At 45.3% G+C, this 15,677-nt stretch overlaps 1 protein-coding gene across 1 annotated transcript in view; it reads right to left on the minus strand.

The window, feature by feature from the left end:
- Nucleotides 1-2,057: 2,057 nt before the first annotated feature.
- The window catches only part of Magi1 (membrane associated guanylate kinase, WW and PDZ domain containing 1), a 577,911-nt gene continuing 564,291 nt past the window's right edge, over nucleotides 2,058-15,677 (minus strand). Inside the window, exons 19-23 of the mRNA XM_033757021.1 lie at nucleotides 12,796-13,074; nucleotides 7,454-7,547; nucleotides 7,265-7,325; nucleotides 6,157-6,300; nucleotides 2,058-3,844 (exon numbers count right to left, since the gene is read on the minus strand). Coding sequence (XP_033612912.1) covers nucleotides 3,656-3,844; nucleotides 6,157-6,300; nucleotides 7,265-7,325; nucleotides 7,454-7,547; nucleotides 12,796-13,074 — 767 coding nt within the window. The 3' untranslated portion in view covers nucleotides 2,058-3,655. The remainder of the gene's footprint in view (nucleotides 3,845-6,156; nucleotides 6,301-7,264; nucleotides 7,326-7,453; nucleotides 7,548-12,795; nucleotides 13,075-15,677) is intronic.

Raw genomic sequence — 15,677 nt, forward strand, 5'->3', positions numbered from 1 at the left:
TCTGCGGGGAGACAGAGGGGACACTCGGTATGCGGGCCTGGGCCCTGCCCGCCGCCCACCCTCCTCACGGTTAGGCACACGACAGACAACCGGCACAGCAGCCAGGGGCAAAGCCAGGAGCCTCGCAAGTGTCCCTGCCGCTCACCGCGGAGGGCTGGACAGGGCTCAGGCTTTCAGCAGCTCGCCAGCCGGTCTCAGTACTCCAGACAGACCACGCAGGAACTCACAGACCCGACACAACCCAGGCTGTCCTAAGCATTCGCCTGCCCCACCCACAGCTCTTCCTTACTGCCCCCAGCCCGCGGAAGTGCCCTTTCCTGTAGAGCTCTTGCCTCCTCTCGCTTCATCTAGGACCCTGAGATGAGGGGCAGAAGGGACGTTTCTAGGGGAGTCCAAGGGTGATTTCAGTGGGCCATGCGGAGGTGAACAATCTGCTGCACCGCACCCCGGGGTTTAGGTATTTTACCTTTCACAGTCTACTTCTCTTGGGGGCGCTCGCTGAGCTCAGCCTCTCCTTGAACTTGCCGAGACACTTCTGCCTCAGCCTGCACTGCTGAGATTATGGGTGTCGGCCACGAAGCCTGGCCCAAGTTCTTCATTAAAATGCAGTGTGCTGTGCAGAGGGGATTACGCTGACTGACAAATGTTAGAAGTAAACTGCCTTGGAGGGTGTTCGTCACCTATCCTTGGGTGCTTTTGTGACAATTCAAAAAAGGGGAACAGTTTTTAAATGCAGTTTGCTGGTCAGTAAAAGGGAGCAGAAAGAGGCTGTTGGGTACCGTCTGAAGTTAGACAGGGCACACACAGCCTTCAGGGTTAGATGCTTCCCCGAGATGAAATATGAAGCAGCCGTGATGCTCTCGAGGGCTGTGGAGTCAGCGAACTGCTTCTTATACATCAAGGTATTTACAGAGTCAAAACCAGGCCCTCCCGCCATGCCAGCTTCCGCTTGTCACCATGAAGGATCCGAAAGGCACCGCAGATGCTTCAGGAGCATCTGGAATTTACCAGTGCTCTTCTCAAAGCAGGGCATTCTGTTGAGAGGAAACTCAGCAAGTCATAGGTGCTGCTGACACGCATGCTGTGGTGTGCAGGGCAGGCGGAGTAACAGGCAGGGAACCTTGGGATGGTTGGAAGATCTTTCCTAAGGCAACAAGGTCACTAGTAAGCAATTAATATGTTTCATTTAGGATCTCCCAAAACCAGGGTGTCAGGAATACAATTTAGAACTGAGGTTAGCAGAATTTTTCTAACAGGCCAGGTAGAAAATACTTTGGATCACACAGTCTGCTTGCCCTTGCAATGCAAAGCCATAGGCAACACATAAAAGCTGTGGCCATGACTATCTGCCAATAAAACTTTATTAAGAAACGGGCTGTGGACAAGATCTGGCCCTGGGGGATGTACAAGAGTCCTGCGTGCATAGGCGAGCTCTGTGATGTACGGTTTAAAACTCTTTCTAGAATGGAGAAAAACTCATCTGACATTGGGTGATCCTTAGATCACCATATAAACCTAACCTGGAGTCCTTCTGTGTAAGACAAGGGACAGCAACACTTTGACAAGGTCAGTGGTGTACTTACAATTCAAAGAACGCAGGGTGCTCAGAATGAACTGCCAAACATATCAAAATAGAGCTAAGCAGAAGCAATGAGGAAATTAGGCCACAGCACAGAAACACCTAGTATTGATTGAGCTACAAACCGTAGTTTGATTATGGCCCATAAGGTAGAAGCAAGCCTCCCCGAGCTTTTCATTTCTCATACATGCAGCGATACTAGGAGGTATCATCGCTGTAGAAGAGAGGGCCCAGCACCAAGAACAGTCAGAGAGAGAGAGAAAGAGAAAGAGAAAAAGTTGAACATTTAGATCCCTTATAACAAAGAAGGAAAAAATAAAATCTGCATTTGTTAACATAGGGCAAAGAGAGTTTATTTGTCCAGTCAGACAGCCTAAGGCAACACTATAAATAAGGCTGCAGAGACCGTGATCGGACATGGCATTTTCAGACAGTGTAGGTGACTTGAGAACCCAGACAACGGATGTGTCCTGTTCTGTTTTGTGTGTGTGTTTTTTTTAAACAACTGGAACAATGACAGGCTGGCATAGGAGAGCATTGACAATAAACACAAAGAACAAAGTCCCCTCCCAGCACCCACTCCCCACCACCGCAGTTAAACTAAGTACAAAAACTATTACAAAAATAGCCTCACAGAGAAGCAGGTTCCAGTCAAGTCAGAAAAATATTGGAACTTAACATATTGTAACCCATTTGTGACTCTAATCAATAGAATTAGAGAGATTTAGTCCAAAGGACACATGAAACATTACAGCAGAGCAACCCTGGCACATCCAACCCTTCTTGGAAAAACGTGTGAATGATCTTTATTTTTAGCCCAAAGAACATTTGTTAGTGTTGGATTTTCATCCTCAGTGCAACAGACACAGGTTTGGAGAAGTACACAGGTTACTGACGAAGACTCTCAAATAGAATACCACGTCCGACAAGCACAGGCAGACATCGTTACACTTTCAGTGGCACCGGTGACCACGGTCAGAGCTGAGCAGCGTGCAGCGGGGCAGCCTCGTGCTGTGGCTTTCATTTCTGGGTTGGCCACATCTGTAGCATCTTATCTGAGACCCTCGCCCCTTACCCTGGACCCTCATCCTGAGCACTGCACCCAAGTCTAACCCTGGAAGGCTGCCTTTCAAAGGAGCTGCAGCTGCATCACACACCTCATCAAGTCTAAAATGCAGCTGGGACTGTGCAGTGACTTTCAGAAAAGAGGGTGATAGCAGATAAATCCCTAATAAAGGGGACCGATGTATATTGGGGCCATTCAATCACAGTTTCTATAGAAACTTTTGTAGACCTTTGGTTGGGGGAAAAAGCCCTATATCTAGGGCATAGTGTCTTCATTTTTATTTTTAAAATTTTAAACAATCTTAATAGGTCAGAATTATTACAATATACATCATCATTTCCATCAGAACACTAAGCTATGTAAAGATCATTTCTGTCTACTCAAAGCATCTAAAGACATGATAAAGGAACTCTACGTATAACCTGGCTTTCCTCACAGGAAAGGTATAGTAACATGTTTCCCTCATGGTGAGCACTGGGAATCTGTATGGCTAATATAGCAACAGTTTCTGTTTGTTGTTTGTTAGTGGTGGGCTTAGGTGGTCTGATGGGGCAAGAGGCCAGTAGGGGGTGAAGAATCACTGTATCCAGCACATAAGGGGTGAGCAAGCCCCCAAACCATCTTGAGATTTCACGCCTCTTAAATAAAGATATCGAGTAACCGAAAAAGAAAAAATAAATTGTGCCTCAACGTATCACTCAGGAAACCTGCTTTCCTGCTTCTTCAAAGGGGTATATAGTCATTTTGTGCTAACAATTGATCTGAGAAACAGTTTGGCACAGTTCAAACATCCCTCCGCTCTCGGTCGGACTGGACAACTCCTTCTCTCTGATTACCAGAAAGAGGCTGTCAGGCCATCCCCAAGTCCACGTAAGCAAGCAAAAGGATGAAATGTGTAGAGATTTCAGAACAAGCGAGGCAAATAATCACATGGTGTGTGCGAGGCTGGTAAGACACTGGTGATTAGGGGAAACAAAAAGGACTTTTCTGCTGCCGTTCTGGAGACAAATTCATGGAGTCATGCCAGGGAAGGAAGGAATGTTTTCATAGTTTGACCCACCATATTCTGGGACCGAGCCATCTCCCCGCCTCAGAAACAGACGAACTCTGCGGCCACCATTCTTAATCAGTTCTATGGCCCGGGAATGCTTCATGTTTTTGGTGGTCTCACCATTGATCTCTAGAATTTCATCACCAATCTGCCAGGCAAGAGAGAACAGAGGGACAGGGTCACAGCTGTGGAGGTCCTCCTTTCACTAATTCACTTACCAAATATTTACTAAGCACATTCCAGAAAACTTCTTACAGCTTAGGGTGCAGCAGTGAAAAACACAGAGAAATCCCTGTCCTCACAGAGATGAGATTAGAATCAAGGAAACACAAGTAGTACAAGAATGAGAAAAATACACATACGCTAAAAAAGGTTAAGCGCTAAAGGAAGAAAGCTGAGGCAGTGAGGGAGTGAGAGTCGCAGAGGGAAGGAGGCTCCGTGGGACCCTTGCAGGCATCCGGCCTACCAGAGTCACGTCTGGGCCTCATCCCCCTTCCTCTGAATGTGGCCTAGAGCTGTGACTCCCTTCTAACCCTCCACAGATTACGGTCTCAGGTTACGAGACAGCCTGGGCTTCTGTCTACTTGCCCCGGCACAGACATGCGTCCCCAGGGCCCTGCTCTGGTGCGGAAGTGTCCCCCAGAAGCCTGTGTTGAGCGCTTGGTCCCGGCCCGCGGTGCTGCTGGCAGGTGGAGGAAGCGGCAGGACGTGGAGCCTAGAGGAGCAGTCCGGTGTTGGGGACAGGTCCTAAAGAGGATACCAGACCCTGTCTGCTCTCGCTCTCTTTTGCTTCCCAGCTGCCATGGTGTGAGCAGCTGGGCTCGTCCACGAACACTCCCCCGGGGGTTCGCTCACCACAAGTCCCCAGACAATGGAGCCAATGGACTATGCACTGAAACCACGATTCAAAACAAAGCTTTTTTCCTGTAAAGTTCACTTTCTCAGGTATTTTGAAAACTAACATGACCATGGAGCCTCATGGTATCGTGTAAGTGAGAGCTCTGGCCACAGCTCAACAGGCAGTTGGGCTACAAACTACCACACAAATGAGCCACACACAACCCTCCCATAGGTGCACCTTCAGGAGACCACAGTCCTCCTCACACAGTGAACATGATTCCCTGGCTCGCCGCTGCTGTGGGCGCCGCTAAAGGGAATGAGCAGAACCGGCCAGAAAGAAGGGAAGGCACGGGCTCTGGGTACACGGCTGTGAGTATGAACCTTGGCTCTTGTCAGCTCAGGTCCTTCAACTTCCTAAAGTCCACTTTGTCGCCTGCAGAGGGCCAAAGCCACACGCACACTTGCACACTTGTTGTGCTGCAAGGGTCACCTGGGTAAGAGTCTCCTGTGGGCCGCATGCACACTATTATGTAAAATACCATGGTCAAGACATTCCAATCCATCAGGAATTTAGGAATGATTCCAGACCAGGGAACGCATACGCCGTGTGTTTAAAATTCAAGCAATGATTCAAACAGTGATATCTGTATCTGTGTATCTGTATCTATCTTCCCCATGTATGCGCAGAAAGACAGACACACAAGACACTGGTGTACCATTTGATCCTGGAAGTTGTATTTTTATGTGTACACAGCTTTTCACTGCTTAATCATGAAACATGCTCTACTGTGCTTCCTCAACTGTGAAGAGCACTGTTAAAAATTCAGTCTGAAGAAACTTAAAAATCAAAATTGTGCCTTAGGTACAAATACAATAATGACTTCCTCACTCTTGTCAGTGTTTTCTTCTTTCCACTCAAGCCCAATTTAATTCACTTTTCTTCCCTTCTTGACCTGACTTTCTTTTAATTCATTGTAAATGCTCCCATGCATATTATCTCAGTCTAGGTGACTTATCTATAATGAGGAGACAGTTTATCTTTCCCTAACCATCTAGATTGCCAGGGGAATGACACATTCGTTCACGGCAACAGATAACTACACAGCTCAACAGCACGGGCTGACATTCTGGCATTTGTGTACTTAAATTTTGCAGCTTTGATGACTACAGAGAACTTTGAATATTGTGGCTGTGAAGCTGCTGTCCTTTTGCTGAGGCAGAGGGGTCAACTTGCTGTGCTGCCTAGGGAAGACTAGCAGGCCCGTGAACAGAGCCCATGCCCAGAATCCACAGGCCCCAGGGTTTCCTGCTGCCTGAACATCTGAGTACCCAGGGACTCTTGTGAAGCAATGCCTGCCTCAGAAGAACTCAAGAGCTATGCAAATGACAGTTGGAGAACACCTACTTTGAAGACATTTGTTAGTGATTTTAATCTTTTCAAAGACTCATCAAATTTAGTAGCCACAACTAATAATACTTTAGGAGAAGACACATAGTAGGGTAGGGTGGGAGTATGCTGAAACACCGTAGAAAACGCCATTCTCGTGAACACGGATGTCTTAACCATGTGAGACCCAGGTGGTTTGCTTACATCTACCTCAGCCTCCTCGCCCAACTCACCCTCATCTTTCCACATCTTTCTGCAGGCCCGTCCTCTGCCAAACGCAAAACATAGAGGTCCATGTTATACTCTCGGCCTCCTCGAAGACTAAAGCCAAATCCCTTGGCTCCTCTCTCCAGCTCCACAGTGTAAAAATCTTGCTCCTGTTTAAAGAAATTAAATGCAATAATTCCTGGAGAATTTATGTCCACACTTGTTTTTCTTCATCTCTTCCCAAACATTCTCTATTATGTTACTTTGGCAAAAAGACACATCCCCCACCCCGTCCTGGGGACACTTCATCGTTTATTAAGCATCCTCATTAGTCTGTTAATCTCAGGGTGGGGAGCCAGAGTTGAAAGCGTTCACGAGCGCCCTGCACATGTGCCTGTGAGCGTTCCCTCGGGCCGAGCCTGCCCCACATGGGCAGAATGGTGCTTATGCCCGTTTGCTGCTGGGCATGGTGCTTCCTGACCCACGCCAGCAGTGCCCATCCTGGGCTGAAAACACGAGCTCTGTAGTCTGGGAGTGGTTTCCATGCCATGTGCAGAGACCAACGGCTCCAAGGAAGGGAATAAAAAAGTAACTCATTTAACTTTGCATCACCTAATATTTCCCAGATGTGTTTCACTTGCTATCATTTCTCCGTCTACCTGAAATTCACACCTTATCAAAAGAGATATTTTCTTTGCAGAAACAATTTTTATTGTTTTGGTTTTTTGAGACTGGGTTTCACTCTGTAGTCCACACTGGCCTTGAACTCAAGATGGGATCTTCCTGCCTCAGCCTCCTGAGAGCTGGGACTATAAACATGTACCACCACACCTGGCAGAAATACATTTTTGAAAACTGTAAGTAGACAGACATCACCTGCTTAGCTTTTTCATTACTGATCGTTTTGTTTTGTTTTTAATCCTAGACATAGATATCTAGGAATATTTTTTAAAGGCAGCAAAATAAAATGTCATTTCCTAGAAATTAAATGTGAATACACATTTGGTAAATCACTGCATAAAAGAGTAAAGTTAATAATGTCTTTTAAAATCTATCTTGAACTAGCCTCAGAAAATTGGAAGGAAATGAACAAAGTACACACAAAAGAAAAAAAAGAAGGGAAATGGCCCTCACCTGTGTGGCCTGGGGTGCTTTGAACTCAAACTGAGACTCTGGCTTTGGTTTGGTGGTGTTCCTGCCAAAGAAAGAAAGAAAATATGACAGCAACCCAAAGGGGTACTGGAAAGAGTCAGAGGTGTGTGTGTGGTCGTGCTGGATCACCTGCCCCTTCAACCTCACAGAGAAACCAGAGCCGCAGCTGACCTTGTCTCCTGGGGCCCTTGCTGCGCAGGGCTGTGTGTGGTGGTGATCGTGGCGATCTTCTCTGCATTGGTTAGCAAGGTGGCATTGGAGGACTCTGCAGGACCGAACATAAAGAAATGAGGGGCTTAGAGGAGACACCCTTCAACCAGGAGGCGCTCAGAAGCCCCGGATTTAAGAAAGAACGCTGACTTCTCAAATAGTTATACCTGAATTTCCCTCATCCATGAGCTTAACGAACCACTCCATCTTTTCTGATGCCGGCCATGTATGCCCTGACCCTCCTCCCAGCTAGACACTCCGCTGAAGGGAGCAGAGTTCGCCAAAGACTGTGCTGCTCCAGCATTACAGCTCGCACAGGTGTGTGCTGCTCCTCCCCGCACGGCAGATGGCATCCCATCCTCCAGGGTGCCACACTGGAGTCACTTTCCAGTTTTACAGGCTAATAGCAGATGTTTCCACTACACCGCCTCAATCCACCACAGTGTGTAGTGAGTCTGCGTGATCTCCTCATGTGAATGCCGTGCTAGGATCAGAAGTGTGCCAACTCTCATCAAAGATACACAAGCACCACTCCTTTCTGCTCCACAAGTGAAAATATGGAGCTCTTGATAGATTTCATTCATGAAAGATTAATTTTAAAACACGTTACAGAAACAAGAGTTTGTAAATATGTTATACAGATGATAAAGCCATCTTAATGTAACGAATACAAGTACATTCCTATATAAATTGACTTTCTTTTCCACTAATCACAGCCATCAGCAACTTCATTAATCTCTAAGTTTGGAGACTTGGAATGTGAAAATACTCATGTGTGTAACTATAGAGTGCACACAGATTCATGTTTTAAAATTCAATAATTCACACAGTGATGGTTACTCTTGCTAATTACTTTTCCATTAACATCAAGGGAGGTATCAACCAACTATAAACAAGCCCTGCTTTTCATATTTAAATTGATTCTTTGGAACTTGGGGTACATCTTCTAATCAACAAAATGCTAATTGTGTTGGGTGGGGGGCAAGTGCCCCTTTAATTCACAGCATACCTTGACGTCTACAAGTTTCCGATAATTCACAGTAAGGGGTTAATGTTTATTGAATACATATATCTATCCATCGAAAACAACAAATTTTCTATGAGAATACATTTTAGGTACTCCCAAACTGGGAAACCTGGAATATCTCTCTCTCCTCTGCGGTCCAGGAGAGACATTCCACATATCCCCACTGTGGCCTGCCCACCTTCCAGTTTAACTCCCTAAGGATATTACCTAACTTGGGTCAGGTTTCTTGTTGTCTTAACTATATGCACAGGGGTTAGAAGCCCTGGGTTTGACATGCAGGCCTGGATCCAGATCCTCCCCTCCCCTACTCATTAGCCTTGTGCCTTACTGTTCTCATCTCACGAAAGAGGGAGATGGCACAAATTCCTTTCTCACGGACTGAAAGGAACATGCAGTAAGCACTCAGTACATATTTATGCAGCTATGAGCCTTGAAACCACTAAGCCTTTTTGGTTTATTACTTTGGGAACTTAAGTTAAGATCTCTAGAAAATGAAAATTTTAAATAGGATTTTAATAGTTTTTACTGAAGTGATAGATATCCACTATTCCTACAGCCAAGACAAAAGATTAATGAGAACATATAGCTAGGTCAAGAGAACTGCTGTATGAATTCTATTCATGTTTTAGGACAGTGTTCCCCACGATCTCTCACCAAATATTTCTACAAATTCTGAAAGCAAAGAATCTATGGTCAGTTAAGTTTGGAAAGTTCTGGATGACATCAAAGGAAAGGTTTCCACAGGAGTCTGTTGCTTCTGTAGACTCTGCACAACAATGTCCTGGGCCCATGGGCCTTGTGACCCTCAGAGTTGGGGAGGTGCTGCTTCTCAAGCTAATTGGGAAGTGGGCTGACTCAGGAGTGTCAAGCTCAGATTGTGGTCTGAATCATTTTGCTCTGCATACTCAGCTCTGCAATTCATGAGGCAAGCAGAACTTATGCAAAGTCACTTAATTTCAGGAATTCAGGTTCCTTCTCTGCACAAGTGAAATGGCAGAGGAAGCTAAGAAAGACCATCCAAGAATAAACTGAGATGGCACTTGGCACATTAATAATGCTAAAAACAATTAGCATTCTCTTGGCATTTATTATATTAAAAACACATCATTAATTTTTTCTCAGAAGGACACTGGCTCCTACTGTTGCCCCCCATTCAAAGGCAGTCCACTGGCAGAACTGAGGTGATACACCTAAGGGGCATATCATAAAGCCGGCCCCAGGCCAACACACAGGACAGGATAGCACAGCCCTCACTGTGACTCTCCAGAACTTCCATGAACATAGGCACTGGACCTTTAACAAACTTCACATTGCTCACTGTAATTAATTTTATGGAGACTCTGGAAAATCACAAAGTTGTGTGGACCATGGGGAAATCATAATCAGGATACCAATAAGAATGTTTCCTTGTAATTAAAGTGATTATAGTTACCGGACTGTGTAAAGTTTCCCCTTAGCGTTCTTGTGTGTTATTTGTAGCTGGAATTTTTCTAAGCAGATAAAATCCTATTCTCAAATAATGTTTATATTTGTGCTGCTTTCATGATTTGATGAGCTATAACAGATAATCACTCCATACATAAACAGAATGCCTTTATTAATTTTCCTCCTTTCATCTGCTATTTTTCCAATCATATTTACATGCAAATCTATTTGAGATTGAAGCTTAACTTTAAGCATTTAAGAAATTAACATTTAATATGCAAATACCTATTTGAGCCTCTGAGTTTTCCTCAAGCTGTTGTCTTTGGAGTCTGTGAACAGCTATCATCTGCAGACCATCTACGTGAGCCACACAGATGCTGAGTCACTGCCCCACACACCACTTCGACTGATTCTTACTACACACAACAGGTGTACTACTCCAGTCTGCAGACAGAGGCATGGAAGCAAACAAAGGCACCCCAGAAGGTCGGGTGGCAAAAGGCAGCTCAGGACTCACCTGACAGGTGACTTTCAGTTCTGTTTACATGGGCATAATGTGTTGGTATCAAACAAATCAGGCCTAATTGGTACATACCTTTCAAATATGCAGTGTTTTTATTTGACTATATAAATACCATCAACTTCACTCAGCATCATCAAAGAGTAATTAAAATACGAAATACTCAGTTTGACTACAGGATTTCACGGGCCACTTTCAGAGCACCAAAATAATGTTTAGCACGTCCCTGATTTCCAGGATGCTTTTATAATATCAATAAAGTTATACTTATTTCATAAACTTTTAAGTCTTCACTTGGCATTACACCAAGATTGTTTTTGCTTAAATGCTCTCTTTTATGAATACAGATATGAAGCCCATTATAAAAAAATTCAGAGTTCTTTCCCCAAAGCAAAACTTGCCCTGTATAAGAGAAAAAAAAATACAGTATAAAAGAAGGGCCCAAAATGAGCATGAGTCTCCCTACCTCCCAGCAGCAATATTACACAGGGTGTCATTGCAGCTGACTTTTAAAACCCCAAGGCAGACGAACAGACTGAAAATCTTAAAGACTAATTCCTGGAGATACTCCACAGCTTTTTTGAAGGATGCTTACATCTATGTAGCTCTCCCATAAGAATGAAAATGGGTATTAACTACTGCACTTTCCATGTATCAAGAAAAGCAAATCTTGGCTCTCAAGGAACTGTCACAGTGCTTTTCCAAGTCAGGGCATGCACTCTTCTTCCACCTGTCTCTGCACACGGATCACTGTTCTAATCCTTCTCAGGTGATAACCTCAGTTGCCTTACAGAGTCCACATCAAAAAGTCAAGCACATCAACAAAGGACACAGTCATTTTTCATAAATGTTTTAACATGTAAACATATATGTAGTTAATATCTGAAAGCAACACTAGAAAATGTGAATCCCATAAATATGTGAGAAGTTTGGGGAGATGCCTTTGCCAAGAAAAATGTGGCATCTGTGTTGCCAAGTTCTACTGCCTGTATAAGCCAATGCTTGATCAGAGTGGAATAAGATCAAATTTAAGAGTACAATTTACATAATACATTTTTAAGCTCATAAATACGTTCACTATCTTGAACTTGATTTCCTACTAGCCTGGCTCAGTCTGGTTCTGCTCTGTCCGATAAAGCCTTAAGCCCACCTAGAATGTGGGGGGGGCACACTGACAGAACCCCAAGTACGGTTTGACTTGTGCCCGAGTTCAAATTCAGATTCAGCACATTCGCCTGTTCTGTAGGCCTCTCTCTGCTGCTCTGTATTTACTAACCCTTGCACACGTCTCACCAGACAGAAAGGCTGCCCTCGTCTCACCCCCACTGCTCAATATATAAATGGCAGGAGGGCGCCGGAGGGCTACACGATGGAGTCAACCAACCATTGACTGAGACCTCTGAAAGTGGGAGCCAGAGTTCATCTCTTTTCTCAGGAATTCTGTCACAGTGATGGAAAGCTAAAACGCCTCCAAGGGCAAGGGGAGCTTACAATGAAGTCAATGTTCGGAGTTTACATCTCCAAACAGTTTGTATTTACTGATACTGGCATATCAACTTCAAGTTTGCAAATATGAACTATGAAATGAGTGCTGATATTTTGTACCCGTTAACTACTATGGGGCTGTTCAGTGCAGTGCAGGATGCCTGGGAGCCCCCTAGATGCTTCTCAGCATCCACTGCAGACACTGCCGAGTGTACTCGGGGCAGAATGGGGGCAGAACCGCCCTGCTGTCAAGGAACCACAGACCTGAATTTAGCTAAGCAAACAAGCAAATGAGAATAGGCTCAGTTTAATATAGGACAATCTATCACAAATTTAGACATTTAGTTCTTCATCCACATCTAAAAATTGGGAACAAATCAGGAAGGCATAAAACTTTCTCATGAAATCAAAATTTTGATACACTCACTTATTTAAGAAAAACTGCACTGGCTACCCTCATTAGGTAGGTTTTATAATGTCAGCGACCATATATCATAATGACAGTGACCATTAAAAAGTCACTCATGATTTCTAATAGGCTATCAGGGGATCTTTACTAGCTGCATCAAAACTATTTCATAGTTTCAAACAAAAGGGTGCCAGAAACACCTGGTACAGGTGAAGATTTTCTGGTATTTGTATATATTCAGTAAGGCAGGGTCGCAGGGCTGGAGGGTTAATCGGGTAAGAGGGTGGTCGTGGTTCATGACAAGGCCTCATGTGGGCCTGATGGCCTGCTCAGTTAGCGAGGATACAGGTGCCCGTGCATCAGCACTGTTCACTCACATGAAGACAGCGGGAAAAAAAGCGGGGTGGGAGCGAGAGTGAGGTAACAGTATACTTTACCGTCCCCAGGCGTGATGCGCAGAGTGACCGTGCTCCCTGCTTCCTTGATTAGGTTGACAATGTCCGAATGGGACTTGTTGGTGATGGAGCACCCATTCACTGCCAGGATCCGGTCTCCTACTTTCAGCTTGCCACAGCGGTCAGCGGGGCTCCCCTCAATAATCCGACCTATTTTGTGAGGCATAGCCACACATGCATTGCCTGCTTTGGTATTGAGTTTTAATTTTTTAAAAGTTATGGATGAACACAGTGAAGGGAGGAGAAAAGGGGTTGAAAAGGGAAAGAGAAGGTTAAGTGTTAATTAATTAAAGCATTAAGCAAATGTTATTAAAGGAGAGCTCTGTGTCCATTGTCAAAACACTGGCAATACTCAGGGAGTCTAAGAAGACACTGCCCTGAAACTAGAGTTCACGGCTGTGGTGCTTTCCTGATTCAAAATAAGGGAGAAACCCCAGCTTCCCTCCTTAATAGGATCACAAAATTTGGAATAACTGCCAACTTCAAAGAGTCTTATGAGCCCCAAAATAACTTGTTCTTGGATTTAGGGCCATAAACGCCAGCTCCAGAGTGGGATGGCTGTTTCACTTGTTCTGTATTCGTGTTGCTTCATTTTCTGCCAGCTGTTGCTTAAGCTTCTACTGATGTTTTGTTCTTTCTCAATTAAGAAAAACAATCACTATTTCTGGTAAGACCTAAGAGTCTGCTGGCACCAGAAATTCAATCTGAAATCATCTAATGAACCAACACTTTCTGCCTTCTATTAAACAATGGCAAATACTTTAGAAAAATGGTATAACTGTTAAGAGATCAGCCAAGAAAGCACCCAACCTCAACACAGCTTATGTGTAGGACCTCTGCTTGCTCAGCCCATTTCATATGATTGCAGGGTAGGGTCTGGCGAGCTCATCAGATCTGCAATCATCCTCCTGCACCACAACTGTCCCCTAGAGGGACAGGGAAATCTAGGACCCGTCTGGGCCGACAACACTGATACAAAGCCAGGCGCCAATCGTCCCTTCCTCTCACCACCAGTCACTGCACAAGCACGCTAGGAGATCCAGGGAAAGGGCACTCGGATCACTCCATGTCACTGCTAACTCCTACAGGAAGTCCTAGGAGAGTCGGCCTTATGGCCCGACATGGGGTTTCTAGGTAGCTGTCTCCATGTTTCTTACATACATCCATCTATTCGTCTTTCTGGGAACTATAGAGAAAGTCACACGGTTGAGTCACCTTCTGGAGAGGGTTGTGAAGTAACATGGGAAACAGTGGGACTCAGCGAGAAGACTTCCACTACAATGAAGACCTGAAGGGGTAACATGGAAAAGGCACTGGGATTCCTCTGAGTTTGAGCAGATTTGCCCGTCTGTGGCACTGGGTGTGATGTCAAGTCAAAGAGTTTCAAAGGGGAAAACTATGCCTTGGGAGTCGACAGGAGGTGCAGTAGGAAACATCCATATGCATCCAAGACCCTGATTAAGCTTAGTGCATTTTCAAGCAGAACTGGCACGACGAAGGTGTAAAGAGCAGGTGTGAGGAGAGCTCCGCACAGCTCAGAAGTCTCATGCAAGGTGTTAAGGGGAGTTTGATTCAATGATTGTGAAAACCAAAAGAAAATAATCAAACACCAAATCGTGAGTGAAAACATTCCATATTCATCATATAACACACAGCTTGCTACCCGACATACCTGCTCTTTCTTCCTAGAGACTGAAAGGAATAATTCTGAAGCACTAAGACCACCACAGGAAATGGGGACAGTTCAATTCTAGATCTGAAGAAAAAACCTGGGATTTCTTATCCTGTCTCTTCTCTTTATTTTTAAAGTAAGCAGAAAAGTTTCTAAAATTAGCTTAAAAAACAAAACAAAAGCCTCTTGCCTTGATCAGGCCATGCTGTGCTACTTTGTCAGTGTAGCTCACAGAAAGCTCTGTCAGCTGAAGGCTCCTACGACAGCCACACACGCACAGACCTGGCCGTGTCCCCTCCACACGGCGCGGCGCAGGGGACAGCTTGGCAGGGAGCAACTTACCAAGGCCAAGGGGAGGCAAATGGGCTTTGCTAGCTCAGAACTCTATGGGAGGCAGTGCCGGCCGAACGCGGCCAGCGACTGGCCAGTGGCACTGCTCATCTGGGTGCCTGTCAAAGCCTGCGCAGCCCTCCGCCCCTTCTTCCCTCACACTCCACTTTAGTTAAGCAACGTGCTTGGGAGACGACAAGCACTTAAAAAAGCCTGACCGGAAGGTGGGTAACTTCTGGAGTACACACTTATAACTCACTGTAATGAGAAAGAGGGGCAGATGAGTAGTTTTTCATCCTCTTTGCTTGTGTACCCAGCAGGGTTAAATTTCAGACAGGGTGACAACTCTATACTTTCCTGAAACTTCAACATCTGGATGGACCTCAAACGCAAATGACTGTGAACTCCGATTTCAACCAGATTCTTAAGCAACAGTAAAACAGTATTTAAAATTTTAAAAACTTTTCTAGGGTACTGAGGACACAGGGGAAAGGACCCGTGCCATACTTTATTCCTCACACCTAGGCACTTTCACACCTTGTGCTGTTTAAATCTCTTCAGACCTTCTGAGGGTGTTCCCGTGGATGGCTTCTTACCCAGGACTTTTCCCAAATCTTGCAAAAATTTCAGATACTTCACGTCGTCAAGGGGCTGCTAACCAAATTTTATGCAAGTCTCCTCCCATGCTCGAAGTTGCGAACGTGATCATTCAGAATGAAAGCCGGAAGGGTCGAAAACCTGCAGCCCAGAAGGGCAAGGCCCCAGGTCGACCGGCCCGCGGAAGGCAGTCCCGCAGAGGCACCCCAAGCCTGCCCTGCAGCGTCCGCCCGGCACTCACCGAAGGCCGTGCCCGCCTCGGGCC

The sequence above is a fragment of the Fukomys damarensis genome, unplaced genomic scaffold (assembly GCF_012274545.1).
Source record: "Fukomys damarensis isolate Sample0158 unplaced genomic scaffold, DMR_v1.0_HiC HiC_scaffold_28, whole genome shotgun sequence".
NCBI classification, from domain to species: Eukaryota; Metazoa; Chordata; class Mammalia; order Rodentia; family Bathyergidae; genus Fukomys; species Fukomys damarensis.